Raw genomic sequence first — 20,423 nt, 5'->3', positions numbered from 1 at the left:
TTGAGTTGTTCTCTATGTTTAACTAGCCTGTTAAATATTGTGAGTTTCCATCAATTTTAATGTAGAACAACAGTAAACACACCTGACACAGTAAAACTGCTTTTCTTAAATCTTTCAGATTTTCATGTATAGGAGAACATGTCAAAATTCTATATGTTTTTCATCAATGTAAACCCCCCTGTTCTAATGAATTTGAAATTCTATTTCATAACATTAAGCTGTTGTGGAAAACAAGTTGCATAAGTCTTGGAATTTTTACAGAAATCCAGTTTTGTTGGTGTATATGCCACTGGCTACACTGCCATCCAGAATAATATCAAAATAATTTTGAAGTTACTTGGCAGGGGCTTAAGAGAAAAAAAATTTGGCTGCATTAATAGTTTCCCTGGACTACTTTTGTTTTGGCTTTTAATGCCAATGAATATTTTATCTTTCATCAAATTAAAAAGTTCAAATTTCCTTTACAAAATTAAATGGAGAGGAAATAAGACTGAAGGCAACTCTCTTTTAGCCCTTGTATCTTTTAAATTTGTGCCTTTTTTAGAAATGCAAATTGAATAAATATATTATGATTCTTTTAACCTCTTGAAGTTGTACCTACAACAAATGTTTTAAACAATGGATTTTAAAGCAATAAAATGGTAGGATTATTTTTGTATCTTCTTAAATAATTTGATTCTTACTCTATTCTCTAACTCATGTCCTCACAGCTCTATGGTATCACATTTAATAAGACTATCTGTCAAGTATATGAAAGTTGTACTGGAGTGGCCACACAAATGTCTCCTTGCTCTTGTCCCTTGTCATGGTCTGTTGACTTACTGCAGGATTTGCCATCTCTGCCTTTGGTGGGCAAGTTACAGTGTCCTGCTGTCGAGGGGAACTTTCTTAATGTTAAGCAGTGAGACTTTCTGACAATCTACCTGCATTTCATTTGAGTTGCCAAGCACAAAGATTACTGTTCCGGCCTCTCTGATCTCCCATAGTTGATGGTAGCAAGTAGTCTGTTGCAAAGATGAAGGGCATTTTGTACCTTTGTGTGACAAAGCTCCAGGATGTGTGTTTTCCTACACGAGATGATGGGAACATTTGCAGCATCTTGGAGACTTGTTGAGAACAGAGCAGTGACAGAAGAGAAAGGTTGTGGGGGATGTCTACCTCAAAAAGAAGAGCTGTGAGAAAAAAAGAGGGGAGGACACAAGAAGATTTTAACTTAATTTTCACCAAGGAACACCCAGTTAGGATTCAAGCCACTTGAAGCTGACTTCGTTGTAAACCACAGCTCTTAATTGTTGTACTAGTGGTGCTTTATATGGATTAACAAGAGTCTTAAGAAAGAAGCTGAAGAGAGGTCTCTGCCCTCTGGACCTTGCCTAGTTTTCATGATCCAACTTTTTTTTTTTTTAATATTTCCTCTGGAAACAGCAGACCCTTTTACAGCCTCAGTTTCCTGAGTGCTAGTTTGGAAAAAGCTTCATTTTGCTCGGCATGTTTAGCTTTCCAGATGTCTTACTGTGGCACTTAGTTTCCTCAAACATTAATGTGACTACTAAATGCTTGATGTGTATGTAATGTCTCCTAAACTGTTTGGATTTTCTGCAGTCTGAGAGTTTTTCAAGAATATGTGTATTAATAAAATAAGAGGCCAGGTGGATAATTTCAGAAGGGGAAATAATATTCCAAGTCAACACTACAACTAAATGTTGACTGACTTGCCTGTGTAAGGGTGGGAAGGGCTGCTGTACTTCACTAACTGACTTGGGACATGGCTAAGGTGGATACCAAGCAAGGGACTTTTTCTTGATGAAATCCTCTTCAGTTTTATGGTTGTAAGGCCATAACCTAGCCTTAATACAAGGGGCCTGGCAAAGAAAATTGAAGAAACCTGTAAGGCTGGATGGGGACTTTGGGGCTGAAACAGGAAGGTGCAAGAACAGCTCTTGACTTGTTCAGTGATATCATGAGGTGTCAGTGGCTCCTGATGCTGTACAAGGGATGCAAAAGACCCTGCTTCTCACACTCTAAGCAATGTGCCAAAAAGACACAAACACCTGAGCTCAGCTACATCCTGCTTCTGCCTCCCTGGGAGTGAAAAAATAAAGAATGGCAAGAGATCATGTGCTCTACTGGAGATGTTTCATTACATTTCTGCTAACCTAGCTTTAAGCCACTTTCAGTTCCTCCTTGCTGCCTCTGTAGTTAGCCCTTTCACTCTTACAAACAAGTTCTAAAACATCCTTCATAGACTTAGGTTAAAACAGGTTCCTCAAATATCTCTCCTATATATCTCTTCCTAGTATCCATCTAGGTAGATTGGCTCATGTGCCATCCAGATCTTCTTTGCTGAAAATTAACAATTAGTTTTTCACAAGTTAAAAGTTGATGACTCTACTTAGATATCTTTTACATTCTTCCTGGTCCTGTCTTTTCCTTTCTAGAACATACAACCCAATTGCTTTAATCTTGCATTTAAATTGCTTTAATCTGTAAATCTGTAATCACCCATTCCCTCGGAAAGGTCTGTTCCTTTCTTAGGGTGTTGTCCACAGCAGGATATAGCTACATGGTCATGAAAAAAGGCACTCCTAGCTGAGGAGGAATCATGTCTCCTCTTTGAGCTTGATGGATGGCAGTGGAAGAGAGTGCTGTCTCCTGTGGAATGTAGTCTGCAAATGTTTTTTCCTACCAAATGCTACAACAATCTTCTCTGACTAATTGTCTTTCTCAGCCTTGAATATTTCAGCATTGTTTTTATCAGTACAGCCTCCTGTTCCCAGATCTTGTCAGCTGAATCATCCCATTGGAGAACTTGCTGGATAATGTCTTGATTTATGGCTTTTATATCTTAGTCCTCATAGGTGCCTTGAAAGCACCTAACCCACCATGTAGATAACTGCACCTTGTGATAAGTTTTGTAGTGTATTAGTAAATAAAATTAATATCCTCTGTTTGTTATCCTTTGAAGTATGTAGATATGAAAACTTTGTCTCAGGGCATTAAAATATATATGGACAGAGGAGATCAGTATAGAGCACTGTAATAGTCCAGCTACATTGTCTACTATGTAAAATGCACAGAAATCACTCTATCCTATGGGAAAGTTCTGATCCCTGGAGATAGCCCAAAACAGCTAATTAATTCTGTTCCTCTTGTTGATCTTGCACTACAGCGCAAGAGGCTTAGAGTGTTTCTTAGCATTGCATTTATGGGACAGTCAGCAAACAGGGGGAAAAAAAAACCAAAACACTGAACTCAACTAATATTTGAAGGTTATTTAAGTGGTTGAAATTGTATTATCCCAAATAGGATCTTAGTAGAGTGTATGATACTGTTCTGTCTTGACTTAGTGCTGTTTAGTCCTGGGCAAGCAGGGCTTCTTGATCAGGTTACTTCCAGTTGTACTGCCATAAAATCATTGATCAATGGAAAATGTGCCTGCCCTGAAGCATTAATCTTTCTTACTGTACATGGTTTGCTTGTTTTCCTGAGAGGGCGTGTCGTGAGGGATCATAAAACTTCTACAGGAGGTGCTCGAGCATTGGGTAATTCCAAAAGTTTGGTTCTACCTAGATTTCTTGCATAGAAATCCCTGAAATTGGTTTATTTTGCAAGCTGCTTTTTTTTGCAGAACTTCTGTCATTCTCTCCATTCATGCTGTGGGGGTTTTGGTTTTGTTGGTTGGTTTTATGTTAAAACCCAGGCGTTTTCAATGCACATGAAGTGTGAAACAATAGTTGGACAATACTCTAATGCTAGCAGCACAGTCAAGGAGTTACTACTCCTGGTCACCTCCCTGAGGTGTCATGCCCTTGCTGCAGTTTTCTGCTCCAAACTGAGCCAAATCTGTTGTTTGTGCAGTGTTTCTGTGAACCATATTATTTAAACCAATCAATGAGCCGTGGTTCAGAACAGGGAGTAGGAAGCCTGAGCTCAGCCAACCTGACAGGCAAACCCAGCCTGCCATGAAACTACAGCCTACAGCTCTAAAATCAGCATGTATAAAACTTAACAACTTAGTTCTCAAAGCTTCAGGTAACTTCTGGTTTTGCTCTCATTGGCATAATCAGCAATAACTAGCCAGATTTATTTTTTTTTTTAAATGGCACATCTAAAACTGGAATTGAGTAGTATCTCACTTTTGTGTTCCTCTGAACGTTGATTCTCTTAATGATCTTTTAAAAACTCAGTATGTTTAATGTCAAAATATGATTTAGCACACACTGAGACACAATGGAGTGTCAAATTAATTTCTTAGATTATGGGGCAGACTGGTCCATGCTAAAGAATGGGACATTTTTCCAGTTTGTGCTACTGACATGAGGCACAATGTACCTTTTAGCACAGAGGGTAAATCATGCACAGAAATAATACTGCAGTATGTTTTTTAACCCCCAGTATAGTGTCGAGCTTCCTCTCTAGAAAACAGAAATGCTCATGAAATGTGTTTCACTCTGCTCCACAATCAAATATAAATTCTCAGGGCTTTGAGGAAAATGATTATAGAAGTCTTACCCAATCAAGTTTCAGCTTTTGAATTAAGGCATCCAGATACACAAATAACTTGATAATAATAAAAAAAAAAAGGACGGTAAGCTTATGATTGTTGAAGTATTAAGATGAAAAATGTGCAGGTCATTTAAAATATGCTTTGTTGTAATAAACGTAGCAAGGCTGAGAGGAAAAGGAAATGGCCAAACCCTGAGATGGGCTCTGATTTTTCAGCCCATGACAAGCTGTTTTCATGCTAGCAGGCACAGGTTCAGCAGAAGGTTTCTCAAGGCATGTGGCACTACCCTGCAATGAATCACTCTATCATTTTCCTGTTCAGTTAGTGTCTCTAAACTCCACGTGTGTCTGCCTTTACTATCCTAAATGCTTTATTTGTTACACCTCTTCGGTGTGCAAAAAATTACAGCTCCCATCCGCTGAAGGCCATCCATTTACAGTCACCCCTGGCATCCAAATTCCAGCCTTGGCCAGAGGTATCACCAGTCAGTGTTCCCTACTAGCTGTGAAATGAATTGCAGTTTTGTGTTCCTATCTGCCACCACACTTCCAGCTCTGCAGAGATGACACAGTGGCCAGAGAGGAATAATTCACATTTCATTCTCTACTGGGTAAACCATTAGTTATTTAACAGAACTCTCAGTGAAATTACACAGTTGTTGATGCAGTTTAACAGCAGACCCTGGGACAGACATGAGTATTTTAGCACTAATTATCTGCAGCATTAACATGAAGATCACATGGAGGCACCATTCCTTTCAGGATGAATTTGTCATTTGGCGGGGCGGGGGGTGGGGGAAGCATATTTGACTTCCAGAAATACAAACCACAGAAGGCCAAGTTTGGGAAATGCAGTAGCCAGCTAATTCTTTTAGTCTGTACCTGTGCTTAGAAAACTGTACTCAGCTCTGCAGGAGGACTTGCACAATAGTGACCACTGTATGGTCACTATACAGTCCTAACTAGCAAGACACAGTTTTCCAACTACACGGGCTGAGAAATAAATGCAGTGACAAGGTAGCCAAAACATTAGGTTGATTTTTTTCTTTTTTTTTCAAATCTAGGTCTGCCATTGTTTTTGCACATCATTTTGAGAAAGTCATTCCCCCCAGTTTCCTGTTTATAGTCAGAATACTAATGCTACCCTCCTTAGTGATGCTCATTGGACATATGGGTGTGAAGCCATTTCTCAGTTATTGTCTCAGCTGTTGTCTGCCCATGCCACTTCACTAACAGTAAAAATTGTGAGAGTCTGTAAAATCCTAGAAGTTGCTTTTGCATATTCTTGCATGAAATGAAAAATTAAATCATGATACCACAGTCACTATTACTACTGCTGCTGGCTCTGGGCACTCCAGATCACCTGGCAGGACAGATGGGATACAGTCAGAAGAGGATTCACTACTAACAGTTTTTGCAAGTTCTCTAGAACAAATAATAACATATTTTCCACTATAGTACTTCATGCTACCCCCCCCGTATGAAAGTTACCATAAGACAGAGGGTTCAGATAAACAGTGCCTCATTTGGCATGAAGTCTGCCACAGCGGGATGATCCCTTTACTTGGCTTTAATAAAATTTTAGCCATTGGGCTGAAAGCAGTTGGTGTGGGTTCAGCACTTTCCCACTCTAAAGCTGTTTGTTATCTTGTGAAACCTCATCCTTCCATGAAATCAAGCATCTCAGCTCCATCAGAAATCTCAGCCAAAGTGGATGTCCTTCTAACATCATTTCCTTTGAATGACTAATGATAATTGTTGCTGTTTACTTTACACATACACTTCACATACTTGTACTGAAAAGTGCTGCGCAGCACAGAGATGTTTTGACAGCAATTGAAACAATCTCCCTTTCCTACACATCCTTTGACAAGGGATCTCCAATAGGGAAAGACAAGATGATGTTCTTTGGTTGGCATGTTGACAGAATGACCAGCTGTATTCCTGTATTAACTCCTCAGAGCACATCAGCACTTCAGTCATCAACACAACTTTGCTCTTAAAACATGCAGCCAGTGCACATGCATTTCTGTGTCCAAAACAGCAAACATAATTTTCACTTTCACAAGAGGCTACAATTATTCTTTCTTCAAAAAGTAAACTTGTGGCATTTTTCATAGGTTTGCTGCTTTTCTCAAACTGCTACTCCATGCATAAAAGGGCACTGTGTGGGAATAGGACTGAGAGAAGACCTTTTCCCCACTCAAATTTCCTTCCAATTTTTTTTCTAATCTCACTTGCTCAGATAAGCACACATGAAGCTACTTTCAAACATAAAGTATGTATTATTGCAAAGCTGTAAAACAGTATTATAAGGCTGTAGTTTCAAAGTCAACAGCCTTGATCCTCCAGTCCCAGCATAAGGAAAAAACCCCACCCTATTCAAGTGAGTTAATTAAATTCATCACAGTGCCACATGTCCACCAGAGTGGCTGAACCACATGTGTCATACATAGGCTCCTCTTGGAAAGAGGAGGCATGCTGTCTTACAGATGATTCTCTCTCTTGCTGTCCCGCAAGGAAAGCTTTGGTTTAAGAGTGTGGAAGTAGTAAAGGCAGTTTTGTGGAATAAATAGTGCAACAGATGTCAGTTAATTTTTTTAGCCCTGATGCTACTACAAAACAGTGTTCATATCCTGATCCAAAATTGCTTTTACAGATACTGCTCATCCAGAATTAGTTTTATGGATGTAACTGAGGTAAGTTACAATGGAGCTTAACTTAAACAGCGATTTAAACTGTAGTGGGTAAAGAGAGGAGCTCATGCTCCAGTCTCCCCAGTGCACTCAGCTTTGCTTCTGCTTCCCTCAGATTGCATGCACTTGGTCTACCCTCAGTGCAGAAAGGGTAACCCACCTCCCATCAAATTCTCCCTCAGCTTCTCAGAAGCAAAATGAATTCTTTTGCTGCCAGTGAAGCTTCAAACCTGTGTTAGCTTGTTTGCTCAGCCATTGAAGCTTTCATAAACCTTAAATGTTGCTACTTCTCTTCATTGTCTTTTGTCATTCTTTGAAAAAATAAACTCTTCCTCCCAAGAAAACCAAGAAAAAAATCTTTTATTAACAACACTTATGAACAAAAAGTTGGTGTTTTTTTTTTTATTGTTGTTGTTTTTTTGTTTTGTTTTTGGTTTGCTTTTTTCTGAAACTAGATGATTCTTAAAAATAACACAGCATCAAATGCTGAATAAATAGCCAAGCAGGCAAGAGACACCCTGGCTGTGATGGCTGCGTTCTGGCTGCCCCACATCTCTGTGCAATGCCAATGTCAGTGCCCTTCTCCTTCAAACCCACAGAAACATCTTTCTGAGGTTTGCCCCTCCTGGGAAAATCCCTCCAGCTGACCTCAGGCCCAGAAGCTCAGAATCATTTCCTCCCCATTTCCGGCCCTGCCAGAAGTTAAGGTGAGATTGAGAAGTATATTGGCAATTTTCTGTATTTTACAGATCAGGCGTGGAAGAACCTTTAGGTCCAATAAAAGCTAAGCTGTTTTGAAAGAATGGTCAAGGCTGCTGCAGTAAGGATTCTGGTCTTCACATTGAATTCCCATAAGCTGGAGTCCCATATAAAATAACAGTTGTAATCTCAACAGTGAACTCAGTACCTCTAGGAGAAGGCTCAGGTAGGACACCAAGGCACTTGCCTCTGACAGGAACTTGATATGGGGCAGAATAAAAAAGAGAGAGAGGCAATCTCTACCATGCCTTCATATCACATTGACCAGTATCATCTCCCATCCATGCTGCCAATAGGTGCTGTGGCACAGCCTGAGGAACCACTGGGTTTCCTTTCATTGCTGCAAGATGGGAACAACCTGTGGCTCACAACCCTCTCTTTAGGATCTTTCAACAGCATGTGTATTTCCCATCTGAATTTTCACAGAGAGGGTGTTGAATCCTGTGACAGTGACTGGCATGCTGAGCACCCTTCTCACAGACAGCAGATTTTGTGGCCTCAGGATAATAATCTATCCAGGTCAACAGAGAGACAGTGGCCAAATGTGGAGTAGAGGTCCAAAAAGAACGAGCAGATTAAGGACTTAATTGTTTCTGAACTGATGTTCCTAAGATAATCCACATAAGGCAGTGAAATACCACAACATAGAAGATTTTGTTTCCTTCTTCCTGACCTACACATCCAATAAATAGTGACAGGGAATCTGGTCACCATCTTTCATGGGAAAATAATTGACAACAAGGAAATGAATTCTTCAAAGTAACTTTGAAAGCCTCAACCAAACTGTCCAAGATGATTTCTTTCTAAAAACTGTTTGTATGGAAGAAGTTAAGGGATTGCAAACCCTTGCAAGTCCCCTTGATGTCAGTGGGAGTTCTGCACATACTGCTGGAGCTGGGATTTCAGTGTTCGTAAAATGCATTTAAAAGAATAATAATAAAAATGAAAATATTCAGAATACTAATTAACTGATCATTTAGAGAATCATAGTGTTTCTCATCAGTGTGTATTCACTGCAATAATTATGAGCACCCTGATGGTAAAAAAAAAAGGAATATTTATGTAATTCTCTGACTAATTTCCCTCAGCACATGCAAATAAAAATCAATTAAAGGCTGCTACAATATTAACAAATATCTAACCAACAAATATCAAAGACTGTAGTCTTATCACATAAGTTTTGGAAATGTTTTACATAACTTGCATAATTTAAATATTTACAAAATATAAACTTTCTTGTCTTATCAAAAATAGGTATTTGCACAATTAAACAACAGTAATCCTTTCACATGCTGCTTTTTAAACCAGGCATTAAATCATTGCATGAAAATAAACAACCTTTCACAGATGCAAAATAAAATTAAGCCAACATATGAAGGGGGAGAAAATGTTATCATTAACAGTTAAATATTTCAGTGGTATGAGCCAATCCATAAATTACATTGTGCACTGAATTTAATGAGGATGCAACCTAATGAAAAATTTTAAATGCCGCTTCTATAAAGAAAACATGTTTTAAAAAATCTTTTGCTTTATGGCAGATTTCTTTGGGCTGTGTTTCACATGGTTAATTTTGAAAATGATGGTGAAACACCAGTGAGATGACTGAACATGGCAAGTTATTGCATAGAGTTCAACAGTGAGGTGATGACCAGCTGACTCACAAAATGTGTGCTCAGATACTGAGGAAATGCCTGCAAGGGTTTTTGTTTCCTTCTAATATTAAACTGTATTTTTGTCCCTCCTCAGGCCTGTCCCTTGTGCATTTGAAGGACAAGCTGTAAAAAAAATCCTGAGGTTGCTATTTGGTACACCATTCACATTCATCAAGCTGTGCTCTCACCTCTCTACTCTGGGCACAGCTTGCCTCACGCCAACAGATCCTCCTCTCCCAACCCGGCAGTGCTGAGCCCTCTGCAGTCATGCACATTTCTCAGTACCAGATGCTTTCCTGCATATTACACAGAAGACAGCTTTCTGAACGGCTGCAAAGCAAACACTTAGTGGTCAAAAGCAGAACATCTCCCCTAACCTTGCGATTTTTTCTGAAGTGCAGAAATGAACCATCTAGCGGATTCATTTAGTCCCACTTATAAAAACATAGACATAAGGTTACATCTAATGTATCTTACAAGTCCTCTTAACTCTTCAGTCTCTGGCTAATGAGATCTTGAGTTTTCTCCACTGTACCTGCCCACCACATGGATCTTCAGGACGTTGTAGCTATTAAAGACTTGAAAAGTTTAGTGTCTGTCCCTGCTCACGGAGTAAGATATTCAAATGTGTCATCAGGAGTCCTTTTTTGTTGTTTAAGCTGCCCCTGCATGCAGTCTGGTGCTCACTAACTTGTTCTTTCAGTCGCCAAATGCTTGGACTACTTGTTGTTTGGCAGTACCCATTCTCCCCGAGGCTGATCTCCCCAAAATCCCACACAGTAATAGGATTTGCTGCCTGTGTGGCAGCTCTGCACCAGACAGGGCAGGATGGTTTGGCTGTGTTTCCTGTACTTCACCTTACTTGCAGGTGTGTACATCAGTCATGGTCTCACACCTCCTGCAGCGCACGTAGCAGCACCAGACAAACTTGCACTCGCACCTTTCCACGTGCCTGACAACGTGGGTGTTGTACCCACGCCCACAGCACAGGAGGTTACAGCCATCGGGTCCCTGTGAGGTGCGGTTACATTCTCTTCCCTGAGTCCCAGGGATCCCCAATTTTTGATCTTCAACGCAGTAATTGGGTGATTTGTTCACATATAGCAGGTCCTCTTTCCCGATTGGTACTTTTCTCTGGCTTTTCTCTTTCCTGCGTAGCTTTTTTTTCAGTCTGTCTGATATTTGTATGCTGTTCTCATACTTATCCTTTAAAAACCGGCCAATCTTTTCAAAGGATGACATTGTTTTCCAACAAGTTTTCACAGCACAGGACCCAGAAACACCGTGACAACGACAATCCACAGACATCAGCTTTGCTACAGCCTGAAAGCAAAGGGAGAAAAACATTTGGATGTGATCTTTCATTCATTAAGAAGGCTGCCTGACATCAGTAACACGGAGGTCTCAAAGTATTTAATAGTACAGCTGCCATAGCCATTTCAGTGACAGGGAAGTCACAGCATGTTAGGAACCACAGACCCTCTCTATGAGAAGCCCCATCTTCAGAAATGCTCTGCATTTGGACTTTGCAATGGCCATAATGTAGCAATATCAAATCACAACAACGAAAGCTATGATTTCTGAATCACTTTTCATTCTGGAGGATCTTAAACACCTGAAATTACATGTCCTGTGTCACTCCTTCCACCACTGGAATGCAAATGGCTCTCATGGGGAATAGCAGAAAGGGAAAGCAGGGACAGGGCAGGTCAAAGTACCCTTCCTAAGCTGGAAGACACTGAGCAGGTAAGTGCCCAGTTATGTAGCCTTTTAAGGGTGCCTTGCAGCTACCACCAAGATGATTAAACATCCACAACCCAGTCTCTATCTAATGTCCCGAGAATGGCTGAGGTCACACAACAGCACCTGGGCACAGCGTGGCTCAGCACCCGAAGCAGTGCAGGGTGCAGCCCCGAGGCACCTCAGGGCAGACTTCTGTTGGAAGAGCAGGAGGATTCCCACCTTTCTGAGCTTCGCAGAAAGTCTATCAAAAGAGCCACCATGGCTCAGCAGAGGTGTCTTCAACTGAGGTATTCTGGAGTAAATCTCAAGTGCTTCTCACTTACAGGATAAAGCTCGGTTCTTGCAATTTCTGCATACTTGAACTAGTGTGGGTTTCTAGTGTTTCCAGTTTCATAATGGCTCTATTTAGCACAATTAGATAGTTGCATTCATATTACTTTTCTTATTTTCAGTGTTTTAGCAAAGATTCCAGAGTTATTGCCAACACTAAAATACTCTTAGATGAGTTACTTTTCCATGCCCCTGCAGAAGCAAGGGCTGAGCTGAACAATAACTGTCTGGCCAACAATGGGAATCTGAAGTCTGTGTCAAGCTTTTGTAACACATGAGAATTTTACTTCAGTTTATAGGAGACCAAGCCTTGAAGAACTGGAATCTGTAAACAAGGAGTAACTTACTTTATCTGAGACTACAACTCAAATACTCAGCAAACAATCAATTTAATACTTCATTTTTGAATATCTAATAGTCATAGCATAAAATTATACGATTGGTATTGTGACATATCTCACATTAGAGTTTGTAAAAGTGCACTGAAAAATCACACATTCACAGATGCAGCACGAGAGCAAGGCAAAATGTCAAGGAAAAGAGAAACAATATCAAAAGAAATTTTACACACAGTTTACAAACAGAGAGGATTTAATAGTATTTTTCCAATTTTGAGTGATTAGTTATTTTTGTCAAGCAATTAGAATCTCAAAGTAGTTTGAAATCATATTGTGCTACAAGATTTATAAGGTTACAGATGTACTCCTTGTTTTCATGTCAGTATGATAAGGTACTTACTAAGGGCATAAGGGTCCAGAAATTGTCAGAGGAAGCACTGGACATGTCTGCTAACTGCTAAGGGTGAGTTATTTCCATGTGGGCAAGTAGCCCAGCCGCAGACACAGAAGCATTGTCCCTAGAAGACTGCTCTTGCAAGACACTGAACCAGGAACATGATAGTATTCATTACAAAAGGTAATAAGGTATCAAAATATCCTTCTTATAAGCCCCAAAACATGAACATAAACATTTTCCAGCATCTCCTATGTAAAGATTTAAAAATACAAAAAGGAAGGAAGACTTATGCTAAACTTTACTTCAGATAACATTACTGCTAGAAAACCCAAGTACCAACAATAAACATTCTTTTATTCTGGACAGTGGTAAAAATATTTGCTTTATCTTAGAGTTTGCCATTAAATTACAAAATATTTATGCATGAAAGCTGCCTAAATACTCTCCATGTTTTCTTTCAAGATAATGAACAACAAATACACCATTGATACAGCATCAGTGAAATAAGGGTCTTCTGGCCTTTTGGGCTTGCAGAAAATTTGTTTTTTCTTAAGAAAACAATGCCACAGTGCCTTGGAAAAGGAATGAGTTCATGTGTCATATGCACCAAATAAGCCTGTGACAGGGTACAGAATCTTTTTGGAGAGCTCAGTACTGTGAAGAACATGAAACGTGTCCTGGTTTCAGCTGGGATAGAGTTAGTTTTCTTCTTATTAGCTAGCACAAAGCTCTGATTTATATTTAGTACGAGAATAATGTTGATAACACACTGATGGTTTAGTTGTTGCTAAGTAGTGCCTACACTAAATCAAGGACTTTTCAGTGTCTTGTGCTGCAGTGAGGAGCTGCAAGAGAAACTGTGAGGGAGCATGGCCAGGACAGCTGACTTCAAATGGCCAAAGGGATATTCCACATCACGGAACATCATGCCCAGTATATAAACTAGGGACACTTGGCCAGGAGGGGTAGATCACTGCTGGGAGACAGGCTGGGCATCATTCAGCAGGTGGTTAGCAATTGTATTGTGCATCACTAATTTTTCTCAGGTTTTGTTCCTCTCTCTTTGATATCTCCCTTTTCATTACATTATTATTGTTACATTCTATTTCAATTATTAAAATCTTCTTATTGCAAACCACTAGTTTTACCATTTTTTGCCCCAAACCTTCTCCCCAGCCTACTGAGGGGAGGGGAAGAGTACAGGGGATGTGAGCAAGCAGCTGTGGTTCAACCACAACACCCTGAAAGGTCCTCAGTATCTAATAGTTTCTGTTGGGCCAAATTCTACCACATTCCCAGAGACTGTCAGTCTAGTCTAAAACTCTGGTTTCATTCACTCACTCAGTGTGAATGAAAATAGAAAATACTACTGTTGCCTGTCATTAAAAGTGTGGACTCACAATCTGCTATATTTTACACATACAGCCAACATATAAGATAACTTTGATCCTCTCAAAAATACTATTCATGGAAAATGAAGACTCAATTAGATCCTTCAGCCCCTTGTAACTTTAGTTCACCATTTGGCTGAATGCACTTTTCTCCTTTGCCAGTCAATCCCATCCCCATGACACATATGGCTCAGCTGACTATAGGTGCGATCTGGAAACGGATTCAACTTTGAAGAAAGCAACACGAAAATAAAAGTTTATGTTCTAGGCTCTGTGTTTGTGTGTGTAGTTTTGTTTTTTTTTAAAGTTGAACAGTTCCTTGGTACAGTTCACAGCAGAAGACTCCAGACAGTTCTGCTGGCCCACTGGCATGAATGATGAGCACAAGGATTGTACGGGAATCACAAGTAAACACTGTCACCGCAGACAAAAGGACAGCAAACTATTGCTGCTGCTATTCTAAAGGTAAAGGCCAACAAGATAATAGGGTATCAAAGAGAAACCCATATCACTGACACCTTAGCACAGAAATCACATTCTCTTTCTCTTTCAAGTTCCTCTGGAGCCTTGCAGTCTTCTTCCCTACACTTCTGTTGCCCTAATCTGAGACAATGGCTCTGTCTAATGACAAACATGAGTAATAAAATAATAATTTAAATCTGTACTGTGTATTTAAATTAAGAGAGACCATTTTATAGAAATTACTATCTCCTTCCTTGACTATCTCTCTCTCCAAACATGAGAAACAACCTTTTGCTCCTTCCCTAAGGAAATAATCACTTAAGCTTCTGTTACTCTTATTAACATCTCCTACTACAAGATATCAATCACTTTCCTTGGAGATGATTTAGCTGACTGGCATCTAATTAAACTTACAGTAAGTGTTCTCAGCATCTACTTAAGGTTTAAAGTTTACTTCTTCCACTTCAGTTATGAAAAGGGCTTATGTCATAGAGCCACAGAATCATAGAACGGTTTGGGTTGGAAGGGACCTGAAAGATTTTCTGATTTACAACTGTATAGCTTAAATGAAATAACATGACAGCTTCCTATGGTTATTCCTTGTCTACAGCAGATAGGAAAGCTGGGTTCAGTAAAACTCACTGATCCTGCTTCTGGCTACAAGAAATTACTGAATTACAATGGAGTCCATCAATATATGTAGTTAAAATCAAAGGTTTTTCCTTTTTTCTTTTTTTCCTTCTTTAGTTATATCTGTGTCACTGAGCAGAACAGACCTAAAGTATTATAGACCCAGAGACAGCCATTAAAAATGAAATTAAAAACTCCAAGGTAAAGCAGAGGAAGTAATTTGAAAGCAAGAACCAGCATCCAAGTCTCTGTCATTCCAGATGTAAGCTCCAAGCACTCACAGGCTCACATCTCCCCATATAGGTTGTTTTGGCCCCCATTTTTTACCCTCTGCAGGACAGGACAGGAGAACCCAATGTCACACACACACAAACATACACTTCCTCTGCAAACTTGGTTTTGAAGTTCTTTGGGCTGACGAAAAGCTGTCCAAATCCACTCTCCTCTCACTTCTTTGATTCATGCTTTAACCAATGAGCTATTTTAAAATAGAGGTGTCATTTCTATCCCATGTTTTAAAAGACAATATTAACTCTTGATTTCCTCTCTGAACAATGCGAAACTTGTGCTCTCAGGTGTGCACCCCAGACTGTGGATGAGTAATGAGGCCTTTTGTCCAATTGGCCTTCTCCTTCAGTACTAGAGAAAATTAAAAATGTAGGTCAGGATGATAACAGAATAGTACGTGAAAAAACTCGTATTATGCTGACAACAGGATTATTTCAAATTTGCTACAGAGTATCAAATATCTAGTTAAGATAACTTTATTATTTAAGCATTACAGATCTATTTCTTAGTTTGTGGCTTTTATTTTAATCCATGGGGATTAGTTAAGTTAAAACCAGCTCTGATTTTGAGTTTGTACATGCTTGCTTTGGTGAATGTTAGTGCTGTTTTTACCACTGGCTCCACATACACCTGCAGTCAAGGGCCAGCCTCCTTTAGTTGATGTCATTTTGTCAAAGAAGGTGAACAAGCAGTTGCTGCCCATATCTGAATGACACATACCTGCCTCCCGGCCTCGTTGTTGTGCAGGTTCATCACCACCAGTCCGCTCCCACTCTTGCCCGTTAAGTTCTTCAAAGGCATGTCCAGGAACTTTCTGCTGAATGACATTCCATAGTGGATATCGTCAGAGCAGCCGCCCCAGTGCCAGCCCTCGCTGGCCGAGCCGCCGTGCCTCAGGCTCGGGTCGCAGGAGCACTCGGTCACATTCCCCGCACTGCACGATCGCGTCACTGAATGCACCAGTCCTGCTGATGTCACCGCGTAGATGAACGCGGTCTCCTTCGTGCCTACAAAGCAAGGCATGAAAATATTACTTCATAACTCCCTCTGATTACCTTCCTGGCTGGGTTGTAGAAAGCAATTTTACAAGCCAGACTATTATGAGAAGGGAACAGTTACAAGTTTAAAGTCATCACAGCTTGGTCTTGTTTAAAGTAGTGGATGTTCATATCCAAAAATGACTTCACAGTCCCTTCATAGGACCGTACTACTAATGGTGCTGTTTCCTGATGCTTGTATCACGCATTTTTTGGTAACTTCTTTCTAAATCTGATTGGGAACTTTATTTGCCACAGAAATTTTCAAGCCAATTAAGTTTTAATCATAAAAAATAAAAATAAAAAAATCAAACTTCGAACTAACCATATTCCAAACCCCTTACTCTCCACTTTGCTTTTCACTATTCACATTGATTTGAGGAATAAGAAAAGGTTAGTTTAAATCTCGGAGAAGCTGTCACAATCCCAGGTTACTTTGGTATAGGGCCAGAACTTACCTCATGCTAGATTCAGCAAACATTAATGTTATTCTAATTCACAAAGGTTGCAAAGAGCCCCAGAAGTGTTAAACCAGATAGAAATCAGGATGGCATAAGAATATTTAGGTCATGTGCTTTTCCTAGAATAAGGTGGCCATGGGAAAGACAACAGCATAAAAGGCCTTTAATTGTTGAACTATATCTCAGAAGAATTATGGAGTGACCTGCATGGGCTTCTTAAGCTGGTTCCATTCTCTGAGACTGCCAGCATAATGTGGCACACAGCTTTAAACCATGTTAAGCAAGGTATACTCTAAGCAAACTGAAAATCCAAGGGTGGTGAATAACTGTAGCCAAAATTTCACTGTGCTAATTTTCACTGTTGTGAAACAATCTCCCAGGTTCCTGCTCACAGGCAGGAAAGTTCCTGTTTGTTTCCCTTCTTCGTAGTGGTCTATGGTGCTGATACGATCATAAAAGGCTTCTACAGGACACACCAGTGAAGCTTTGTGGGTGAGCAGTGGCACTCATCTGCGGGTCTTCAGGAACAGCCCTTCCTGTTGGACAGAAGGACTAACATACAGTACATACAGCTACATATAATGGGGCGAACTTCTCCCATTTTCTCTTTCCTTTTTGGAATCACTTTTTATTGCTCATTTTATGTTTTCATGGTTAATGCTTGGGGTTTTTACACAGTTTTAGTACAAAGTGAAGACTGCACAAACACAAAAGGAAATGCCACAATACCTAAATTCACATCAATCACACAATCAGTGACCAGAGTGCTAAAAATTAGTTTGCAGGATACCTTGGTGCTGACATTTGATTCAAACATAATTTGAATCAAATGTAACCCCCAAAGGCTTCTCCTTATTTTGCTGGAAATTTCAGCAGTTCCATAATCAGTTTATGCAATAAAAAGAGCTTTAGTTTTGCTGTGCTGATCAATACCATGTCACTGAGCACATATAAGAGATTTTAAAGCAATTCACACTGTATGTGGTGCCTTAAGCAGATTTTTTACCTGCAAACAAGTGACCTTTTTGAAATACTATGTCTCATCACCCCACTCATTTAGTAATTGTGACATAAGGGAATCAACTCAACATAAGTCTAAGAATAACAACATTTCAACATATTTAAGTGGATCTACATACAGGCAGTGTCCTCCACGGCCGCACTAAGCAAAAATTACAGTTAATAACATCAACGCTGGAAAGACAAGGGCAGGTTTCGTCTGTTGGGTGCGTTTAGCGTGCCTGAGGTAGCCTCCCGCGACGGCTGCGTCGACCGCCCGCCCCGCCGCCCCGGCTGTGCCCGACTCTGCCGTCGGGACGGACGGACGGACGGTCGCCGGCGCCGCCCCGAGGGACTCCTCGCCACGCAAACCCAACACACCGGGGCAGCCCCGCTGTGTCTGCAGCGGACGCACCCGGCCCGGCGGCCCCACAGGGGCGGACACTCACCGCTGCTGAGCTGGTGCCCGAGGGCGGCGGGGGCGGCGGTGCCGCGGCGGGCGGCGGGCGGCGAGCGGCAGTCCCAGCGCTCGTGTCGGAACTGGCTGCGGCACTCCTGGAGGCCCAGCCGCGCTCCCTCCCGGATGGCGGGCGCCAGCTCCGGCTTCTGCTCGCACAGGTCCAGCTGCCGGCGGCTCAGCGGAGGACTGGTGCAGCCCGGCTTCTCCGGCCCGCCGGCGGCGGCGATGCCCAGCCACCTGCAGGAGCAGCCCCCCGTCAGCGCCGGGCCCCGGCGGACACGAGGGAATGGCACCGCGCAGCCCTCCCACCCCCGCCCGGCTACTCACATCCAGGTGCTGCCAGCGGCGGGGCAGAGGGAGAGCAGCAGCAGCAGCGCTGCCCGCAGCAGGCACGGTCCGAGGGGAGCCCCGCGCCCCATGGCAGCCGCATCGAGCCCCGCCACACAGCCGCCGGTGCCCGCGGCCCCCGGGCAGCAGGGACCGAGGGGGACGGTCCCCAGGGGCGTCCCCCTACTCGGGTCTCTCCCCCTCGTGGGGCAGGGGGCAGCTGGGGGGGCAAGCACGAGCCGTCGGACGGCGCTCCCGAGGAGGCTGGGCTGGCAGGGAGGGCGGCTGGAGGGGACGCATCGGGAGCGCCTGATTCCTTTCAAGGTGAGAAAGTTGGGACTGATGTTTTCCCTGACTCCTTCCTCGGCTCTGCCTCCCCGGCCGTGTATTGGCCGCCAGGGGGCCGGGGCGGGCCGGGGCGGGGGCTCCGCTCCGCACCGCACCGCACAGCCCCGCACCGCACAGCCCCGCACCGCTCCGCCGCGCCTCTCGGGCTGCGAGGGGGTCCGGCTGCGGCAGAGAGGAACTACAGGCAAAGGTTTTAATCCAAAGTGATTTAATCCACAGGAAGGAGAGAGATGATGTTAAGAGATCATATCATTCCCTACACCTTTTATTCAAATTTTCTAATGCTTTAGCAGTATTAACTGACCGACTCAGCATCAGTATTCATTAGGACAACATTTGTCCACTTCTATTAACTTCAGTGAGACAGTCTTATCAACTGGTACCTTAATTGTTAGTCGTTAGTTACACATTAAAAGCCAATGGGTCAGCTAGCACCTGATGGAGAGCTGGTGTTGGCACTCTGGACTTTCAGGTCCTCTTTGATCACAATATATTCCTGCTTCCTTCTGTGTAAGCAAAACACCTGCACAAAAAATAATCTGGTATGTAAATGCTAGATCTGTAAAGACTTTGATTTGATACAGTCATAAATGAGCAAAATAACTCTTGACTGACAATAGCTCCAAGTGAAGAGCACAATAACTCATCTCAATGACAAACATACATTTTTAAGAGTACAATGTGTTGAGAAATAATCACGTAAGTGTGCTGTTCCCCCTGTCTTTTTCCCCATGGATGTGATGAGATGTTTTAAGACCACAGGCTGTGCTACATTTAGGTCTATAAAATTATGTCTCCTTCATACTTCATGCTCATTTGTCTGTTCTTAAAGGGTCTCCAAAGCATCACCAGCTCTGGGCAGATTACTAATGACCCCATGAACTATATAAACCTTCCAATATAACTTGTTTTCTCTGTTCTGAATTTTAGTCTGGAGAACATCTGCTTGTGGTTTCAGAGGAACTTAGTCCAGAGTGAGGGAAATGGATGAAGGACATTGGAACACAGGGAACCGGCCATGAAACAGGCCTGAACCAGCCAAAATGTGTGGGCTTTGTCAGAGAATTATCTAATTATTCCAGGACACATGGCTCATTTTATCCTCATTACTGCTTCCTGGCTCCATCTTCTAAAGTTCATTCAAAGCCCTGGTCTAGCAGACAAGAATTTCTTAGGAGCTCCTTTATCTGCTCTATGCATTTATCATCCATTCTGAAATTATTTTTTCCTTTTAACAGGGTTATTCTCTTTGGGTGTTTGCTTGTTTGTTTTGGTTGTTGTTGTTTGTGTGCTTTTATATTTTTTAAAGTTAATATGCAACTCTTGGTCCCAAATTCTTACATATGAATTTTTCTGTAGTAGCTACAGAACGTTATATGCTAATAGCAATGTAAGATTAAGTTGGAAAAACATTGATTTCAAAAATTCCACTCTTATTTGCAGCATTTTGTATATGGCACCATAAATAAATTACCCCTCTATTGGGTTCCCATGTGTTGGGATCTGATTTTGTGTACTTTTTTTGGTACAATCATCTTTATCTAGTTAAGAAAATCCTTTGATCATATCCACTTGTGTAAAGTAAAACATTCGCAA

General features: G+C 41.6%; 1 protein-coding gene across 1 annotated transcript; it reads right to left on the bottom strand.

Annotated features, from left to right (window-relative positions):
* Nucleotides 1–5,820: 5,820 nt before the first annotated feature.
* WNT16 (Wnt family member 16) lies at nucleotides 5,821–18,597 on the bottom strand. The gene is made up of 4 exons (XM_017818254.1): nucleotides 18,480–18,597; nucleotides 18,142–18,389; nucleotides 15,916–16,202; nucleotides 5,821–10,939 (listed from the first exon to the last, which is right to left on the bottom strand). Exons 1-4 carry the CDS (start codon nucleotides 18,569–18,571, stop codon nucleotides 10,475–10,477), a joined length of 1,092 nt encoding a protein of 363 aa, XP_017673743.1. The 5' UTR covers nucleotides 18,572–18,597; the 3' UTR covers nucleotides 5,821–10,474.
* Nucleotides 18,598–20,423: the final 1,826 nt, after the last annotated feature.

Source organism: Lepidothrix coronata, unplaced genomic scaffold, assembly GCF_001604755.1.
Source record: "Lepidothrix coronata isolate B3197 unplaced genomic scaffold, Lepidothrix_coronata-1.0 Scaffold66, whole genome shotgun sequence".
NCBI classification, from domain to species: Eukaryota; Metazoa; Chordata; class Aves; order Passeriformes; family Pipridae; genus Lepidothrix; species Lepidothrix coronata.
This window is presented reverse-complemented; position numbering and strand designations above follow the sequence as displayed.

Coding starts and splice junctions, on each gene's coding strand:
- WNT16 (XM_017818254.1), bottom strand. CDS start 18,571: ATGGGGCGCGGGGCTCCCCTCGGACCGTGCCTGCTGCGGGCAGCGCTG. Junction 18,390..18,479: donor GCCGCTGGCAGCACCTGGAT/GTGAGTAGCCGG, acceptor CTGCTCCTGCAG/GTGGCTGGGCATCGCCGCCG. Junction 10,940..15,915: donor ACAACGAGGCCGGGAGGCAG/GTATGTGTCATT, acceptor CTTTGCTTTCAG/GCTGTAGCAAAGCTGATGTC.